The sequence below is a fragment of the Sciurus carolinensis genome, chromosome 4 (assembly GCF_902686445.1).
Source record: "Sciurus carolinensis chromosome 4, mSciCar1.2, whole genome shotgun sequence".
Classification (NCBI taxonomy): Eukaryota; Metazoa; Chordata; class Mammalia; order Rodentia; family Sciuridae; genus Sciurus; species Sciurus carolinensis.
In genome coordinates, this window is record NC_062216.1 from 173,728,400 (window position 1) to 173,744,512 (window position 16,113).

The following is a 16,113-nucleotide window of genomic DNA, read 5'->3' on the forward strand; positions in this document are numbered from 1 at the left end:
ATTAAAAGTATTTGGATCCATTTTCTTAAATTTTAATTTTATGCACGCTTATATTTAGTTGTACACAGACAGCACATAACACAAAAGCAAAGGCCTTGTAATGTTATCTCCATTGCAATGTAACAGATGTTCAAAAATAACTCTAGAGTTGGATAAAAAGAACTGATCAAAAATCATTATCTAGGTATGTAGGATCAAAATTGTGAGCTTGAAAAAATATAGCATTTAAGAAAAACAAAACAAGAATCCTAGAAGAAAAGTGATAATGTCCAGTAATTATAGCAGGAGAGAGTGAGAAAGAGAAGGGCAGGGAGAAGAGGGAGAGGGAGAGGGAGAGTGCTCTGTGTTGCAGCCCAGGAGAAATTTAAAATGGACACTTTTTTTCCTGTTCAGTCTTAGGTTGATCCCTCACTGAGCCAGTTGCAGTCTACATTCCAATGCAGGCTTCAGCAAGGCTAGGCAGGGGAATTGCCTAGGGCTTTTAAACTTTTTCCTGGTTGGGAATCAGGTCAGGTTTGGATGCAGAAAATTATGAAACATTATCTCCCGCAACTTTTGAGGAATGGGGCTGCTATATCATACTCCTTACTGTGACATGCCACTGGCTGTTGGGCTGGTTAGGGTTACTCCCTCCACACCAGCCACCTCCCGTCGGGGGCACGTGACCTCATAGCAGGAGGACTGGGTGGGCTGGGCAGGAGAACGGAAGCAGAAGCAGAACGGGGCAAAGGAGATGGAGAAGCAGTGGCCGGAGGGGCCCTCCGCAGTGGACTGGTATGGGGGTGGTTTGTTAGCTGAGTAGAAGTTGGAGAAGGAGGAGGGATTAGAGGGGGAGAAGAAGCCAAAAGGAGGCATTCAAGTTTGCAGGAAGAGCAAAGAAGTGCAAGAAAGAAAAGACTTGAAGATAAGGACTCCCTTTGCATCTGTCCGCTCGCTCACAGAAGCTGTGCCATTACGTGGCCATTTTGGATTGATAACCTAGGCCAGGGGTCAGGTAAAGGGGTTCAAGATTGTCTAGTAGACACCCCAGGGGTGAATCTGCCAGAATGGAGAACCCAGATCCCATGGTGGAGACTGATACAGCCGAGCCAGCGTCCAGGGCGTCCCGAGGTCAGACTAGTCGGCTGGAGATGAGAAGGCAGCACAGTCATGCGGTCGTCACACAAGCATCAGTGTGTGCCGGGCAAAAGCCGAGAGAGTTGAGGACCTGACCTCAGGATTTTCAAGAGCGAGCGCGAAGAGGAGCCTCAACCCTGAGAGAGAAACGCCACCATAAAGCTCAGGGCCCCACCATCAGATAAGGTCAACTAAGGGGGCAGCTGTAACTGCAAAAGTCGTGGCTGGGGAGCCCCCATCCTCAACCACCTCGAGGGTGCCGGACCATCAGCCGTCACGTCTCAGGTCAGCAGAGGAGTGCTGAAGCTGACCAGGGGAAAACTCACCCATCTGAAGCCAGAGGTGGATGTGGAGAGCGTCTGGGCGAGTGGAAGGTGAGCCCAGCGCCTGGGGGTCTGGGCGACGGATGGGAGTCCACCCACCTCGGCGATGGTAGAAGAGCCCATCCGAGTCACGGCACCAAGGTAAGCACCCAGAGACCAGGCCGGACGCGGAGCTCACGCAAGAGGGTTTATTAAGCCTCAGACAGAGCGTCTCCCTGCAGGGCGAGAGAGCAAATGAGAGGAAGAGAGAGAGAGAGTGAAACCCAGGAGGAAGGAGAGAGAGAATGGCAGGGAGCAGTGACTTAAGCAGTGGAATTCCGCGGGCTAACGGGACCAATAATGGAGGAGGAGACTCACAGGCCGACTGATGAACCAGTGGCTGGCTAGGATGTCCACAGACTGACGAGCTAGGTCGTGAGCTGGGAGGGGAAATGGCTGCAGCATAAAGGGTGGTGGGACAGCTTCGTATTGTATCATGATCGTGAGTCCCGGGCTCACCCCAGCGCCACAGAAAGGAAGACCCTGCTGCATCTCCAGCTCTCTTCTCTTGCCCGGTGGCCATCTACTCCAGCTCTCTGTTGTGGTCCTGACCCCTCGAGGCCCCGCTCGGGAGCTGCGCGAGCACCCAGCCCGCTGAACCCACTCTGGCGCCTCTGGGTCCTCCCTGCTGCTCCCCCAGCCTGCAGCCGAGGGGTGGAGTCAGGAGGCGGCTTGTGCCATGCTCGCTGGCTACGTTGTCGGGGCTCGTGTCCTGGGTCGGGCAACACACCACTGGATGGGTGCCTTTCAGTCCTTGCGGAGTGTTGAGTGGGGAGCCCCCGCCCATCTCTGGGACGTCTCTCACCGACTGTCCTGTCCCACGGGGCACATCATGAGCCCCTAGGCTGCGAGGGGCTGAGCACTTGTGCCGGCTTCCAGATGGCACCGCCGTGGGGTGTGCAGGGGGCAGGGGAGTTGCCTGGTCAGTGGCCTCCCTCCTCTGCTACCTCCCTGTGGTCCCTGTTGAAGCTGTTGTCTGCACAAGTGAGGCCACCCTGGCAGGCAGGGTGTCCGTGGGGTGCCAGGGTAGCACTGGGTGTGTCCAGTGTGCGACTCTGGGGGGCACCCTTGTTCCACATTCGTGTCTGCCACAGACTGGATGCACGGGCAGTGAAGATAGCCATTCCCCACCCGTGAGCTCCGCAGGCGTGGACACAGAGCCTGGCAGCGCTGGTGCTCAGTGCACTCTGGGTGTGTGTGTGTGCATGTGCGTGGTGCGTGCAGGGATGGAAGATGGGTGGGCGGCTGGCTGGATCAGCGAGCTCCTGAGCAAGTGGGTGAACCGGGTGTGCGAGTGGATGGGCGGGTGAATCGGAGAGGAGGATGGGCAGAGGGTGGGGGACGGTCCCTCCGTGGGGCGTGCCCCTCTGCGTGCCTCCCAGAGCCCTCGATCTCTGGCTCCTCCACTCCTCCCTCTGCCCCCATGCTGTCCCAGACCTGGGTGTCCTCTGTCATTTTGCTCCCTGCCAGCCCACCCACTCGGAGCCCTGGGGCTGACCTCACCTAGTGGGGGCAGAGTGTCCCTGCCTGTCCAGGCCCACGCTGAGCAGGGGGGCACGTTTAGCAAGAGCCTGTCGCCTTGGGACAGGACTGGCTAGCTGAGTATTGTCTGGAGGGTATCTGAACCGTCGCCAGCTCAGTGCCGGGCCCTGGAGTCTGACACCCTGTGCAGTCTTGGGCTGAGAGGCCGTTATGGGTTCCTGATAGTCAGTCCTTGGGGTGGAAGCGGCGGGCGGGATCTCACTTCTTGGTTTTTACCTGGCAAGATCCCAGAGCGCTGTGTGTCCACCCTAACTCCACGGTCTGTTTCCTAAAGTGCAGTGCTAGGCGGGCGTGCCCGGTAGCCAGGAGGTCGGAACTGCAGCAGGAGAGCCCGGCAGTGTGTGTGCAGCGTCCGTGGCTCGTTGGTGCCTCTGCCTGGAGCCCTGACCATGCACAGTGAGCCTGTGAGGGGACATGGGCAGAGAAGGGGGTAGTTCTGTGGTGAACTGTTTCCCCCAAGCAGAGTGAGTCGCCTGGGCACAGACGGGAGGGGAGCTGCCTCCTCCTGATGCCGAGGGTGCAGGGGTGCCCCCGGCTCAGGGGTCCCCTTGCACCTGTGTGCGGGAGGACCCGGCTTTGTCTTCTAGAAAGGTCCCTGGTGGTGCGGGGAGGAGCAGTGGGTCTGGGCGAGGTGCTGGCCAGCTGCAGGGTGCACAGCCCCGCCTGGCAGGAGCTGCCTTCTCTTTCTGGGGGCTTGTGCTTTGGCCGGTGGGAAGGAGTTTTATTTAAGGATCATCACTTGATTTTTATTTCTGGCTGAGGCTGGGGCTGTGGAGTAGTGTGCGGCGAGGACTCCTGCTGCAGAGTTCTACTTTTGCAGATTTAAAAATAGCCTGGAAGCTGCTTTCCTTCCTCCCACAAGCTTCCCTGTGGGCTGGGTGTTGCGGAGGCCAGGGTGGTGGGTACAGCTGCCGCTGTGCTGCCCGGGCTGTGCTGGTCATGGGCTGAGGGGTCTCCTCTGCGTCCGCTGAGATCAGAATATTGTGGGCAGGGAGGGGTGCTCCGGAGTCCCAGTCAGCTGGTCACCAGACCCTGGGGTGAGGCCTGAAGCGTGGACCAAGTGGCAGCCTGACAGCCCAGCTGCCTGGGGCTTCCTGTAGCTTCCATCCCGCGAGCTCGGCGTGAAACGCGTTGCTGGGCGTCTCCCCTGTCTCAGGGTCTCTGAGTCTGCAGCTCGTTTGGCTTCACCCTTCAGAGGCAGGAGCTGTGGTCTCCATAAATAAAGTAGCCTCTGTATAGGACTGGACATCGCTCTCATTAGTGGCCCTGAAAACTGCCACCAGAGCTTGACCTGGCTTGCTGACCACTGCAAGACCTGTGGGCACAAGGCTGTCTCAGGCCTCCAGACCGTCCTTGGCCCCGTCCCTCCTCCTCCCACCGGTCACACTGTGCCCCCTGATGCTCCTTGTACCCTCAGGGACTGTCCTGGTTTCCTTCGGGGCCACGCACCGGGGTGGTCTTCCTGGCCTTCCTGACGAGTGGATTGGGTTGCTGGAGTGGGTGTCGGGTTGAGCTGAAGCCTGGTCCTGAGCTGTGCCTCATCTTTTCTCTGTGGGGTGCACCCTTGGGAGGTAGGTGTCGTGGCTGCCCTGGCCTCCTGCAGCTGCCTGGCTGTCCTGGGCTGACTGTAACCAGGTCAGCGGAGTGCTCGGAGCCCACCGTGGCCAGCAGCAGGCCTGGGGGTGGAGCAGGCCCCTGGCCTCGGAGCTGCCCGTGTGATCTACAGCCTGTGGTGCGGCAGCGACGCAGCCCAGGGTTCTGGGACTTTGGGGCTAGAGTGCTGGTGGCAGTCTTTGCCCCAGGTCCCTGCCTGAGGCTGAGCTGCTGGCCGGCGGGGAGCAGTGTCCACCTCTGCAGCTTCCCGGCACGGTGTGGCCTGCGTGAGGAGTGGGGTCAGGCACTCGGAGCCTGGGCTCTGCTCCAGGACGCGTGGCAGAGGGTCTCGGGAGATCAGGCGTCGCCCGCCTCACGGGGCCTCTGAGTATATAGGCCTAGCCGGGAGTGTCCCCTTGGCTGGGGCTTCTCCACCCTGGCGTCGGAAGAAGGTCATCAGGCCCCCCGGTGCAGTCCTGGTGGGTCCTGCTTCAGGAACGTCTGGGCCCACCTGTCAGTGGGGAGAAAGGGACCAGCTGGTGTCTGTAAACCCCAGGAGGGGCAGCCAGCCTGCTGAGGGAGGCTCCTTGCTTGTGACCCCAGAATACCAGGGGTTGAAGGGCAGAAGGTCTGCTGTGGGCTAGGGGAGGGAAGAGACCCCCATCCCTGGCTACTGGGGACTCTCCAACCTGCATCGTGTCTCACGAGGGAGTCGTAGCAGCAGAGTGGCCCCCGTCAGTGTCTGCATGCTAATTGCTGAAACATGAATGCGACCTTCCCTGGCGGAGGGACGAGCCGAGGTGACAGAGTTGCTGATCTGAGACAGAGATGATCCGGGATTATCCATGAACTCAAAGTCATCCCAAGGGTCCTTAAATGGAGGCAGGAAGGTTCGAAGAGGAGAGGTGGCAGTGGAGTCAGAAGCCAGTGACGTCATTGGTGCCTGGGGTCATGAGCTCTAGGTGCCTGTGACACTGGAAAACACCAGGACAGAGGTCCTCCTGCGGAGCGGCCCCACGCTCGCCTTGAGCCCAGCCAGACCCCTTTTGGGCCCCTGACCTCTGGAGCTATAAGAGAAGAGCTGTTGCCTTAAGCCACTAAGGTCATGGTGACTCTCCAGCAGCCGCAGGAAGCCGCTGCCTGTGCGCGAGGGTTTGCTCTGCGGGAGCCCTCACTCCTGAGTGCGGGCGCCAGAGCAGAGTCTGTGGCGGGCCCCGCATCCTGGGTAGGCCACCCTGGGTCATTGGGGCATCTGTGAGCATTCGAGGACACACAGAGACCTTGAGCTGAAGCCGGCGGAGCCCTGGACCCTGGCAGCAGCAGATTCACAGGACCTGGGTCCAGGCCCCCAGAGGAGGAGGCGGGGACACTGTCAGAGCCACAGTCCGCTTCTGGTTGGGGGTGTCCCAAGCACAGAACCCTGGGGGCTGGTCCAGGGAGGCCGAGTGAGCCCAGGGGCCTTTGGCGTGACCAGCACAGCCCTTTCCACTTGGCAGGAAACCTTGTTTCCTCCTCAGGAGGAGAAAGAAAAACCGAGGATGGGGGTTTGTGTCGCCTTTGTCCTGCGGAAAGACAGCGGAACCCTGCACTGCATTTGACCTAAATGTGTCACTGGTGGGCAGCAGGCGGCCCGCAGTACCCAGGCCTCCAGTCTGCCCATTGTTTGAGTCTGGGGAGGGAGACACTGGGCCTTGCAGGGGCCATTGGCTCAAGGGGAGAGAGAGCGAGTGAGCACGCACGTGAGAGAGAGGTGGTCAGAAAGCCTGCTGGTTTTATTTATGTGGCTCTGTGGCACCAGGAAAAGGCAGGAAGCATTCTCTGCTCTGCTGGCAAAGGAAAGCTGATTTTCCAGGCTGGGTAGGAGGGGGCGTGCCCGCAGGGCTGCCCAGCCGCCCTGCTGGCCAGGCCAGAGCTCGGGCGAGGTGGAAGGAGGCAGCTTGGAGGTGGCGGCTGAGCTTCCTGTGCTCAGGGACGGCGAGGGCCGAGGCCAGTGTGCAGGGGATGCAGACGAGAGGCCCTGGGCTCCTCTCTGAGTCCCCTGGGGTACGAGGCACCCTTTCACTCCCACCGGCCAGTCTCGGGAAGGGACCACTGTCCACAACCGTCCTCCTCTGTCCCTGGGGCTGGCATGGCCACCCTGGCTCAGGCTTTCGCTGACGTTCCATTACTTGGTGAATCATGAGCTGGCCTTTTCTGATTTAGTGATGCCAGGAAGGGGTGTTCAGGGGTGGCCTGTAAGGAAAGTGTGCTTTCCTGTTCCCCGTGCTGGGGCAGCCGAAGCATCTGCTCCTGTGCGTGTGGCTGGAGGTGTCTGGCGGCCTCGAGGCCACGGGTGTGTGGGGGCGTTGGGCGTTGAGACCTACAGAAGGGAAGGTCCAAACCCTCCAGCCTCCACCCTCCTCCTCCCAGGCACCTGCCGGAAGCAGGGCTCACCTGTGGAGTGTGGCCCTCTGGCCCTCACGGGTGGAGGCTCCGTCAGCCTGGGATGGAGAAGCTCTGTGCTGTGTCCCAGGCCTGGCTTGGCGGCTGCCTGAGTGCACGTGTCCCAGGTGGCTGCTGACCTTTGCAGAAGCGCCCGCCCAGGGTTCTCTGCAGAGGCCGAGGGGAGAGGATTGGTCCACCAGCTCCTGCAGTGAACCTCAATCGAGCCCCTGCTGAATGTCAGACTGCAGGAGGGGCCTGGTGGCTGAGAATAGGAGAATAGGAGGTGACCTCGGAGAGACCTGGGTGCCCATCTCAGATGGGTGGAGACTCTTCACAAAGCAGGGAGGCTCAGGCCCTCCTTGCTGTCATCTGGTGTGTGACCTTCCCAGAGGAAGGCCCCAAGGTGTCAGGGTCTCTTCCCGTTGGGGACTTGGCCCTGCCCACTGAGAGATCCAGAGCCAGGCAGGACCTGCATAAGATCTCGCTCAGGGGCCACTCATTCACCTGATGCTGTTCCCCAGGTCCCACCTGGACATCTGCTCTGCGCAGGGTATTGTCCCCTCTGTTCCTGGCCATGTCCATGCACAGAGCCGGGTACACAGTGTTTCCCAGTGAAAGCGAACCTCAGTGGGCATCACACAGTGTCAGGGGATGCCACGTGCAGGACTCTTCAGTGCTCTTGAGTCCTCCAGGGCAGTGTTCCCTGGAACTCTGATATGAGGCCAGACCAGGTGCTGGGGTCCCGTCACCGCATCCCTGACTGTGGCATCCTCTGGACTGGCCAGCACTGGCGCAGCCCGGCCACCCCAAGGTCCGCATGTCCTCCCTGTCCCTGACATGCTGTGTGGGCATGTGTTGAGCCATCCCACCCTCTGTCCCTTCCCCTTGTTCTTATCACCTTCTTGAGCCAGGCTGGGTCCTGGGGCCAGAGCCAACAGTGACAGGGTGGGGGTCCTCCCTCGGGACCTGCAGAGATTTGGCTCAGCTCAGAGTGGACACAGACTTGGAAACCTGATATGCTTGCTGGAGCCCTGCTTGCTGTCCCCTTCTCTGTGGACCTGCGTTGCCTCGGGATCCCCATCTCCACCCAGACAACCCCCGGGTGGCGGCAAGGGTGGCCGTGGGGGGCCTGGGTCCTCGTTCCCAGGACTGACGGGGCCTGCCAGTGCCTGCCCATGGAATTGGCCAGCCTCCTCAGGCCACCTTGGGCAGGGTCTTCCTGAGCTTGCCCAGCTGCCCTGTGGTCTGCAGGCACCAGAGGGGAGGGACTGTGGAGAGTTCTGCTCACTCCAGATGTTCCCCAGCGAGTGGACGCCAACACTCAGCAAGCCTAAATGTTTTCAGAAGGTTCGCTGACCTGTGGCCTCTCCCCCTGTGCCCTGAGGCCATGCTCGTCCTGACAGCTGTTCCCGGAGGACAACCGGGGCTGTTGTATTGACCTCGGCCTGAGCTTCAGGGTCTCAGTGTGGTCGTGTGTGTCCAACTCTGGTGAGGTGGTCAGGAAAGGTACCAAGAAGATTCTGGGCTGGTGAGGGTCTCACCTTGACCACCAGCAAGGGAGCTGCTACCTCTCACCAGGGATCCTCTGTCCCCAGTCACAGAGCAGGTGATGCGACAGTCAGAGCTCTGGGCTCAGGAATGGCTCACGTGGCTTAGGTAAATGCGGCCAGTCCTTTGGGGATTTCCCTCCTGAACAGGCTCAGCCTTCCAGCCCTGGCATTGGGTGGCCTGTGCCATTGAGACTGAGGCTGCCCAGTCACCTGGACCCATGCCTGCCCTCTGCCTGGTTCTGTTTTGTATTTTTTTTTTTTTTTTTTTTTTGTATTTGCGGTACTGGGGATCGAACTCAGGGCCTTGTGCTTGCGAGACAAGCACTCTACCAGCTGAGCTATCTTCCCAGCCCTCTGCTTGATTCTGTTGGGGGACCAGGTTGGTCCCTGCCTCCACAGGAGGACGTCTCTGGAGGGGCCTGCCAAGTTGTCCCAGGAAGATGGCGCTCCATCTGCGCTGTCCTCCTCACGGTGGCCGCAGGGCACCCTGTGCTTGTGGTCCACAGGGTTCACTGTGTGCACCTGCCCTGTTTTCTGTGGCCGGGGTCCTGGCTTCCTCCTGCCATCGGCCCTGTCCTGGCAGGAGGCCTCCCTCCCTGGGAGGCCCCAGGCTTTGAGTCAGTTGCGGCTCTGCCTGGTGAGGGTCCCTGCAATCCGGGTGCTGTTGGGACCTCGAGGAGCGTCTTCCTCCTGTGTTGGCCTTTGTCCTTGTGCAGGTGACTCTGGGGATCTGAGTCTCAGGGAAAGGCTCAGAGTGGGAGAAGGGGGCCTGGCTGAGCTCCGGGGGGTCCTGCCTAGCCGGGCATGGGCAGGGGTTGAAGCTCTGCCCTGCAGTGGCTCCTGGTGTTTCTCAGGTCTGCAGGACTCAAGGGGGCTGTCCCTTTAGCCTGGATGCCCCTGCCTGGTACCCCAGTACCAGTGGCGAGTGGGCCCCTTCCCACTGTGTCCTCAAGCTGGAGAGACGGGAGCCCCTTCCCAGGGGCCTGCTGCCAGTGGATGGCGGTTGGCTCTGGGGGCCGCCACCTCCGTGAATGCAGTGTGGGCCTGCCGACTGTCTCCCTGGCAGCAAAGTCAATCACCACGGTATTTCGGTCCCGTAAGAGGAAGGGGACCATGAGGCATCCTGAAGCCATCGTCCTGATGCCCCCTTCTTCTGCGTCTCCACGTCACACCCCCACAGCCCAGCGGGAGCTGGTGTGTGAGAATGTCCCCAGACTCACTGGGTGCAGGATCGGGCAGGAGAGGCCTCAGAGTCCGGGCTCCCAGAAAGCCAGCCTGCAGGCTGAGGCCAAGCTGCCAGTGTGCCAAGCATGGCATCAAGCATGGCGGCTGCTGCCCAGGGCCGCCCTTCCTGTAAGGTGCTACGGGCACTGGGCCCTGGCATGCTTCTGTGTGCCAGCCCAGCACCCAGTGGTGTGGGGATGCCCACGTGGCTGTGCAGGGCTGACCTGAGTCTTCTTGGGTGAGCTCAGCAGAGGTGGGTATGGTCAGGGAGGTGCCAGCCTCTGCCCTCCTCACGGCTGCAGGTGGACGGCTTCAGGTTCTGGGCTTCAGGGCAGCCCCGGGGCCTTGGAACCTCTTGCCGGCAGCTCTGGGAGTGCAGCTCAGGTGTGCTTCAGGTGCTGCTCACAGGGTGGCTCCGGCAGGTGTGTCGCAGGCTCCTGGCACACGCCTTCTCCATCAGGCGGGTGTGGCTGGGCAGGACATCCTGGAGGCGCTTCTGGGGCTGCCGGGCCCTGTGCACATCCCCATGCCGGGGCGCCTGGTCTCCCCGCCCTCCCCGTGTTCTGGTGGTGGCAAGGGAAGCAGAGCAGCCGGGCGTGCTGGTGGCCTCTTCATGCCTTCTTGGTCCTTCCCAGCGGCCACATGCCAGGCAGCGTTTGGTGCTCTGCACAGGCTGCACCCGGGGGCAGTGGCTGGGCTCGTGGGCCTCGGGTGTCCACAGGCACCCTGACCAGGCCAGCAGCACAGGGCGCAGTGACAGCAGGCTCACGAATGGCCCCAGGCACCTGCATAGCTGCGTGGGAAAGGACCTGCCCGCAAAGCACAGGCCGCACTTCCCCGTGGCAGGGCGCGTCGGATGAGCAGCACAGTGGGCAGAGGTGCGGCGAGCAGGAATAGGGACCCGGGCGGCTGCAGGCGGCAGGCTCGGCCTCCGAGCTCTTCCATCTCGTGTTTCAAGCATCGCCTGCACCAGAGCCGTGAGGGCGGCAGGGAGCATGTGGGACTGCCGTCACCTGAGCGCCAGTGTTGGTGCAGGAGGGAAGCCAGACAGGGGCGAGGAGCGCGAGGGGAGGTGCGAGGAGCGCGAGGGCTGAGGGGCAGGGGGAAGCTGTCGTCCAGACACATGGACCTCGGCCCGTGTCTGTGTGCGGCCCCAGACTGAAGCCCCCTGCACTCTGCTCCTCAGCGGCAGCTCTGGGCCCTGGGTCCCGGCTGCAAGCTCGTCTCTACCACCCATGCTGAGCTGGGCTGAGCCCTCGGCCCACCGTACTGGCCTGCAGCTCCCGCTCTGTCCTCTCCGCCAAGGGCCGTCTCGTCCCCGCCCAGCCCCCTTCTCCTGGAGGACTGCTTCTGCCCTGGTCTGCTTTCCTGCCGTGATTTGGGGGCGAGCCGGGGCAGGGGATGATTTCCTGTCTCTCAAGGCTGCGGTCCTGGCTGAGCCTTAGCACTCGGTGGGATCCACCAGCGGACTGAGCGCACGAGCAGTCATTCACTCGTCTTCCCGCCCGTGCCTCTGCGTCCGTCCACCCATCCGCCCTCCATCATCCGCCCAGCCTCTGCTGGTCATCCACACCAGCAGCTCCGTCTCCTAGCACTGTGTCTGCAGCCCGCGGACCCCTTCCTGCTACATCTTCATGAACATGTGGTCGCTGATTGGCACCCGTCATCCCTTGGCTGCGGAACAGGAAGACGCTCTGCTCCACGCTGTGCCTCCGTGTCTGCTGGCCTGCTTCTCTCCCCGCCCCCATTTCCTTCAGGACTCAGATTCCACTTCTTGGGAGGCCTTTTCCCCAAAGCACACCTGTCCCCAGACCTCAGATGGCTCTCAGGTCTCTCCACACAGAGTGGCCCAAGCGGTTGCTCTGCTGCACCAACCCAGGGCCTCTGCATGGAGGCGTTAGGCGTGTGGGCGGGCTGGCCATGGCCCCGTGTCCTGTGGGTGTGGCAATGCTTCGCTGAAATGCGCCCGTGGTTCTGATTGGCATGTCAAGCATAGTAAAGAAGGCCGTGGCTGTGCAGGAGGAGTCCCAGGTAATGGCTCCTTTCCACGCGTGCACCCCAGAGAAAAGCTGCTGCCCTGTCGGGTGACAGCCGGTGGGGACTGGGGCCCATCCCTCTACCCAAGCACTCTGCATACACGAGAAAGTGTAAGCACTCGGGTCTGTTACAGAGTCGGAACCCGTCTGCTGTTTCTGAGTTGGGCAGCCATGCCTCAGTATCTCCAGGTTGGGGGCATGAGTGCTAGTCACCTGGTTGCTCTCTCCCCCACAGAGGAAGAGCTCCGGAAGCTGCGAGAAGAAACCAACTCAGAGATGCTGCGGCAGGAGCTGGAGCGGGAGCGGCAACGGCGAATTGAGCTGGAACAGAAAGTGCAGGAGGTGTTGAAGGCCAGGTAATGCTTGCATTAGTCCGTTTCTGTTGCTGTAATGAAATACCTGAGGCTAGGTACTTATAAAGAAAAGAGGTTTCCTGGGCTCATGGCTCTGGAAGTTCAAGGACATGGTGCTGGCATCAGCTTAGTTCTGGTGAGGACCTTATGGTAATGCTATATGGTGGGTACATGCCGGGGAAAGATCCTATCACAAGACAGGAAGTCAGAAAGCCTTGTTCTTTTGTAACAACTCTCTTGGGAGAACCACTAGAGTTGCCATCCTCCCTTCTGAGAGCAGCCCCCCAGACCTGAGGTGCGCCCACCAGGCCCAACTCTTAAATGTGCCCAGTCCCTGTCCAAAGATCAGGCCTCTAGCACATGGGCCCTTGGGGGACAGATCAGTCCAAACCCTAGTGGTGCCCTCTCCTCAGTGGGCAGGGTCCTGGAGCTGAGCCCCTGAGCAGAGGTCTCCACCCTCTCCCGCTGGAACCAGGGCTTCTCAGAGCATTGTCCTTGGTCTTGGGGGAAGTAGAGAACTGAGCATGGGGGGTCCTGTCACCACCCAGGCTGGGCAGGATGGGAGGGGCAGGACTGAGAGACAATGGGTAGGGCCCTCAGAGACGCCAGCACCTCTCATGTCCTGGTCTGGGCCAGCAGGTGTGCCATCCGTGGGGCCTGGCCCCAGAGGCTGGCCCCAGGAGGCTGGCCGGGCCTCTTAGGACCTCCCAGGACCTGACTCTGCACATCCCCACTCTGCCTGTTTCCCTGATAGCTGCCCCTCCCAGGCCCTGCCACCCACTCGGACACTTCCCTGCCTCTGGGGCCCCAAGATGGGGTCCTGGGCACCCCTGCCTCCCCAACACCCCCACTGTGTGTGGAGCCTCAGCCTGCCTGCCGTGGTCCACCCCGTGGGAGTCTGCGCCACTCCAGTGACCTTCACCTCTGGCAGGGTCGAGCTGCCCGGGGTGCTCATGGTCTCCTTGTGCACACATCTGTGCCCACCCACGAGAGCGCAGCCAGAGCAAGGCTGCGAGTTAGGAAATGGTGGGCACCTGTCTTGACAGACCCCGTGTGCCTCTGGACACCTCCCAGAAGGAGGCAGAGGGTGAGGCTGGAGACCCAGGCCAGTCACCGACCCAGCCTCCTGCACCCGCATCCTCCGCACTGCCCACCCCACCTTTGCCCACAGCCCTGCCCCACCTGAGGGACCTGCTCCCAGGGGATGGGGCACACCCTCTGCCTCCGAGACACCCATGCAGACTCTGCTTCCCATGGGGGCCAGTGTCTTCTGCATAACCACACTGGGCAGCAGTGCCTTGGGTCGGTCTGTGTGCTGGACGCTGGCTTCCGCTCAGGGCTTCCAGGTGGCATCCGCTCTGAGGAGCTGCAGCTGGGAGGAGAGTCCCCTTGTTCTGCCGCCTCCCCCACGCCCCATTCCCAGAGACTCCTTTGTGCTTTTGGGGTGCTGCTGATCAGGTCATGTTCCCCTGTAGTCCAGGGTCCTTGGCGCCTCCTACAGGTCACTGAGGCCTGCCTGGGGAGTGACCCAGCCTTGCTTGACCATGGCTGCGAGGTCAGCGCCTCCCCAAACCAGACCGGTGCACAGGCCACATCTAGCGTTGTGCTGCTGCTGACCCGTGAGCATCCACGGGAGTTCAGATTAGGTTACAGTCAACTCTGCACAGGGACGTGGCAGGGACCTGTCCACACTGGGAGATCCAGGGGCAGATGGCTGGGCGTGGGCGTGTATTCTCACCCACTGGTGAAGGGGCTGCAGCCCCCACCAGGACAGAGCTCCCTGATGCAGAGCCCTCCTACCCAGCTCCGCCTGGGGGCCGAGCGCCCCCTGGTGGCTTGGGGTGACTTTCAGCTGATCTGTGTCCCTGCTCCCCACAGCAGCACCAGCTGCCCACCTGCCATCCACCCAGCCCCTCTCTGGGGTCCACCAGCACCCCTGAGTGGTGAGTGTTCCTGACCTGGGTCACTTCTGAGGCCACCCCATCTAGGGTGGGTAGTAAAGGAACATCCAGATCATGACCCTGGAGGCAAAACTTGAGGGTCCCAGAAGTACTAAGGGGCCCTCCCCTGCTTTACATGAGACTGGGATTCAGGATCCTTCCGGAAACCTGAAGTAGGGCGTGGAGGGGGAGCAGGTCTGGGGGAGCAGCCTGTCCTCTCCCTTCATGCTCGTGCGGGGGGAGGGCAGGCGTCCAGGTGGAGCCTGTGGAGGGCCCTTGACAAGCTCAGGCAGGCTGCAGCATTAGCCCAGTGACGACGTGCATATGGACCTCTGCTTTAGTTGTTAAGAAAATTCCCGAGAAATTGCCTCCCTCTGTGCCCACTTGTTAGTGGACAAGGACCGTCCTGTTACGGTCCCAAACCTCCTGGAAGTGTTACCCTTTGCTTCTGGCTAGTCTGTGGTCTGGCCCCGCCCCCTGCCCCACCTGAGCCTCCCTGGAGAGGACCCTTAGCTCCTGGCCCCTGCTCCTGGACAGCCCAGAAATGGGAAGGTGGGGGACCAGGCGGCTCACAGTGGCAGGTGGAGGGCAGAAAGACGTGTAGGGGGAGGACGTGAGGCCTGTGACCAAGCTGGTGCCTACCTAGGCCAGGTCAGCGGGAGAAGGGGCGACTCCAGGCCTGGCACCCTCACCTTGAGCCAGCTTAGGTCGCCGCAGGAAGGAAGTGCTAGGCTTTAAAAATTCCGTCACATTCCACCCAGACTCGTTTGGTTCATTGTCGAATGTCCGTGCAGATCATTTTTGAAGAATCAGTAGTTAGAAATCCTGCAGTCCTTTCCCCCAACAAGGTCACGTGCATATGTGGCTTCGAGGGTGCCTGTGCCCTGCCACGCCTCAGCGTCTGCAAGAGCACCGCTTGCCGGGATGCTTGGGCGGCTGTCCTGGCACTCCACCCTCTGCTTCCTTTCTGCTGGTGAAAGCTGTGCTTCTCAGCAGTGTCCTGCTCAGCCTGCTCCTGACCTTGTGCCACATGCCCCACTGGCAGGCCCTCGGCAGATCCTTGCTGGCATCCTGTGAAGCGGGTAGAGTCCCTGCTGCTGGACATCTGCCCAGGTGCCAGCCTTCTGCCCAAGGGCAGTCTGTAATGCGCCGTGAGCTAAATGCCTGTTTCTCCCTAGCGGGTCATTGTGTGGGAACGGTTGCCTGGGCAGTGACCTGCGTTATTATTAGAGGTGAAAAAGTACTGGCCACAGCCCCTGGGGAAGCCTCACTGGCCTCTCTGATGCCTCCCGGGCCCCCAGGGCCATCGATGCTTGGACGAGGTCCTGTTCATCCTTTGGATCTTATGGTGCATGTTGGCAAAAGTGCTTCCTGGTAGAATTGCTTTTCCAGAACCCCTGGCTCCCTCATTGCTCCTGAGACTGTAGCCCTCACCCAGCACCAGTGCTGCCTGACCCGCCCCTTACAGAAGTCCAGGTCATCCTCTGTGCCCCCATCCTTGCATGACGTGGCAGTTACAGATCAGTGGGGACACTGGTTCGTGGCACTGTTGGTATGTCACCGTGTGATGTGAATGGAGCAGAAGGCACCTCTCACTCCACCAGATGTGGAAGGGTGCACCTGCGGAGACCCCGGCCCTGGAGGAGCCCCTCTGCGCCCTCCCACCCACTGCCCAGGTTCAGCCAGGGCCTGAGCCACCAGAGCATCTTCAGTGCGTCTGCAACCAAGACTAGTGCAGGGTGAGGTGGCCTGAGTACACTGAGGGTCCAGCAGGCCGGAGAGCCAGGACAGAGATACCACCAAGGGACCAGACCAGGCCACCCAGCTCCCTCAGGGATTGCATTTGGGAGATAGTTGGGGTCCATGGGTGGACAGAGCCCAAGGGGCTGTGAGAATAACTGGTCAGGAGGCTGGGCGGGGGAACAGGAAGCCAGGCAGGGGCAGGTGGCTCACGTGGTGGAGCTGGGGCCTGG

General features: G+C 61.1%; 1 protein-coding gene across 3 annotated transcripts in view; it reads left to right on the forward strand.

Moving 5' to 3' along the window:
• The window catches only part of Gramd4 (GRAM domain containing 4), an 85,713-nt gene that overhangs the window by 51,223 nt on the left and 18,377 nt on the right, over positions 1–16,113 (forward strand). For all 3 annotated transcript variants that reach the window (XM_047550914.1, XM_047550913.1, XM_047550915.1), the window contains exon 4: positions 12,083–12,203. In XM_047550914.1, the coding sequence (XP_047406870.1) occupies positions 12,083–12,203 (121 nt within the window). The remainder of the gene's footprint in view (positions 1–12,082; positions 12,204–16,113) is intronic.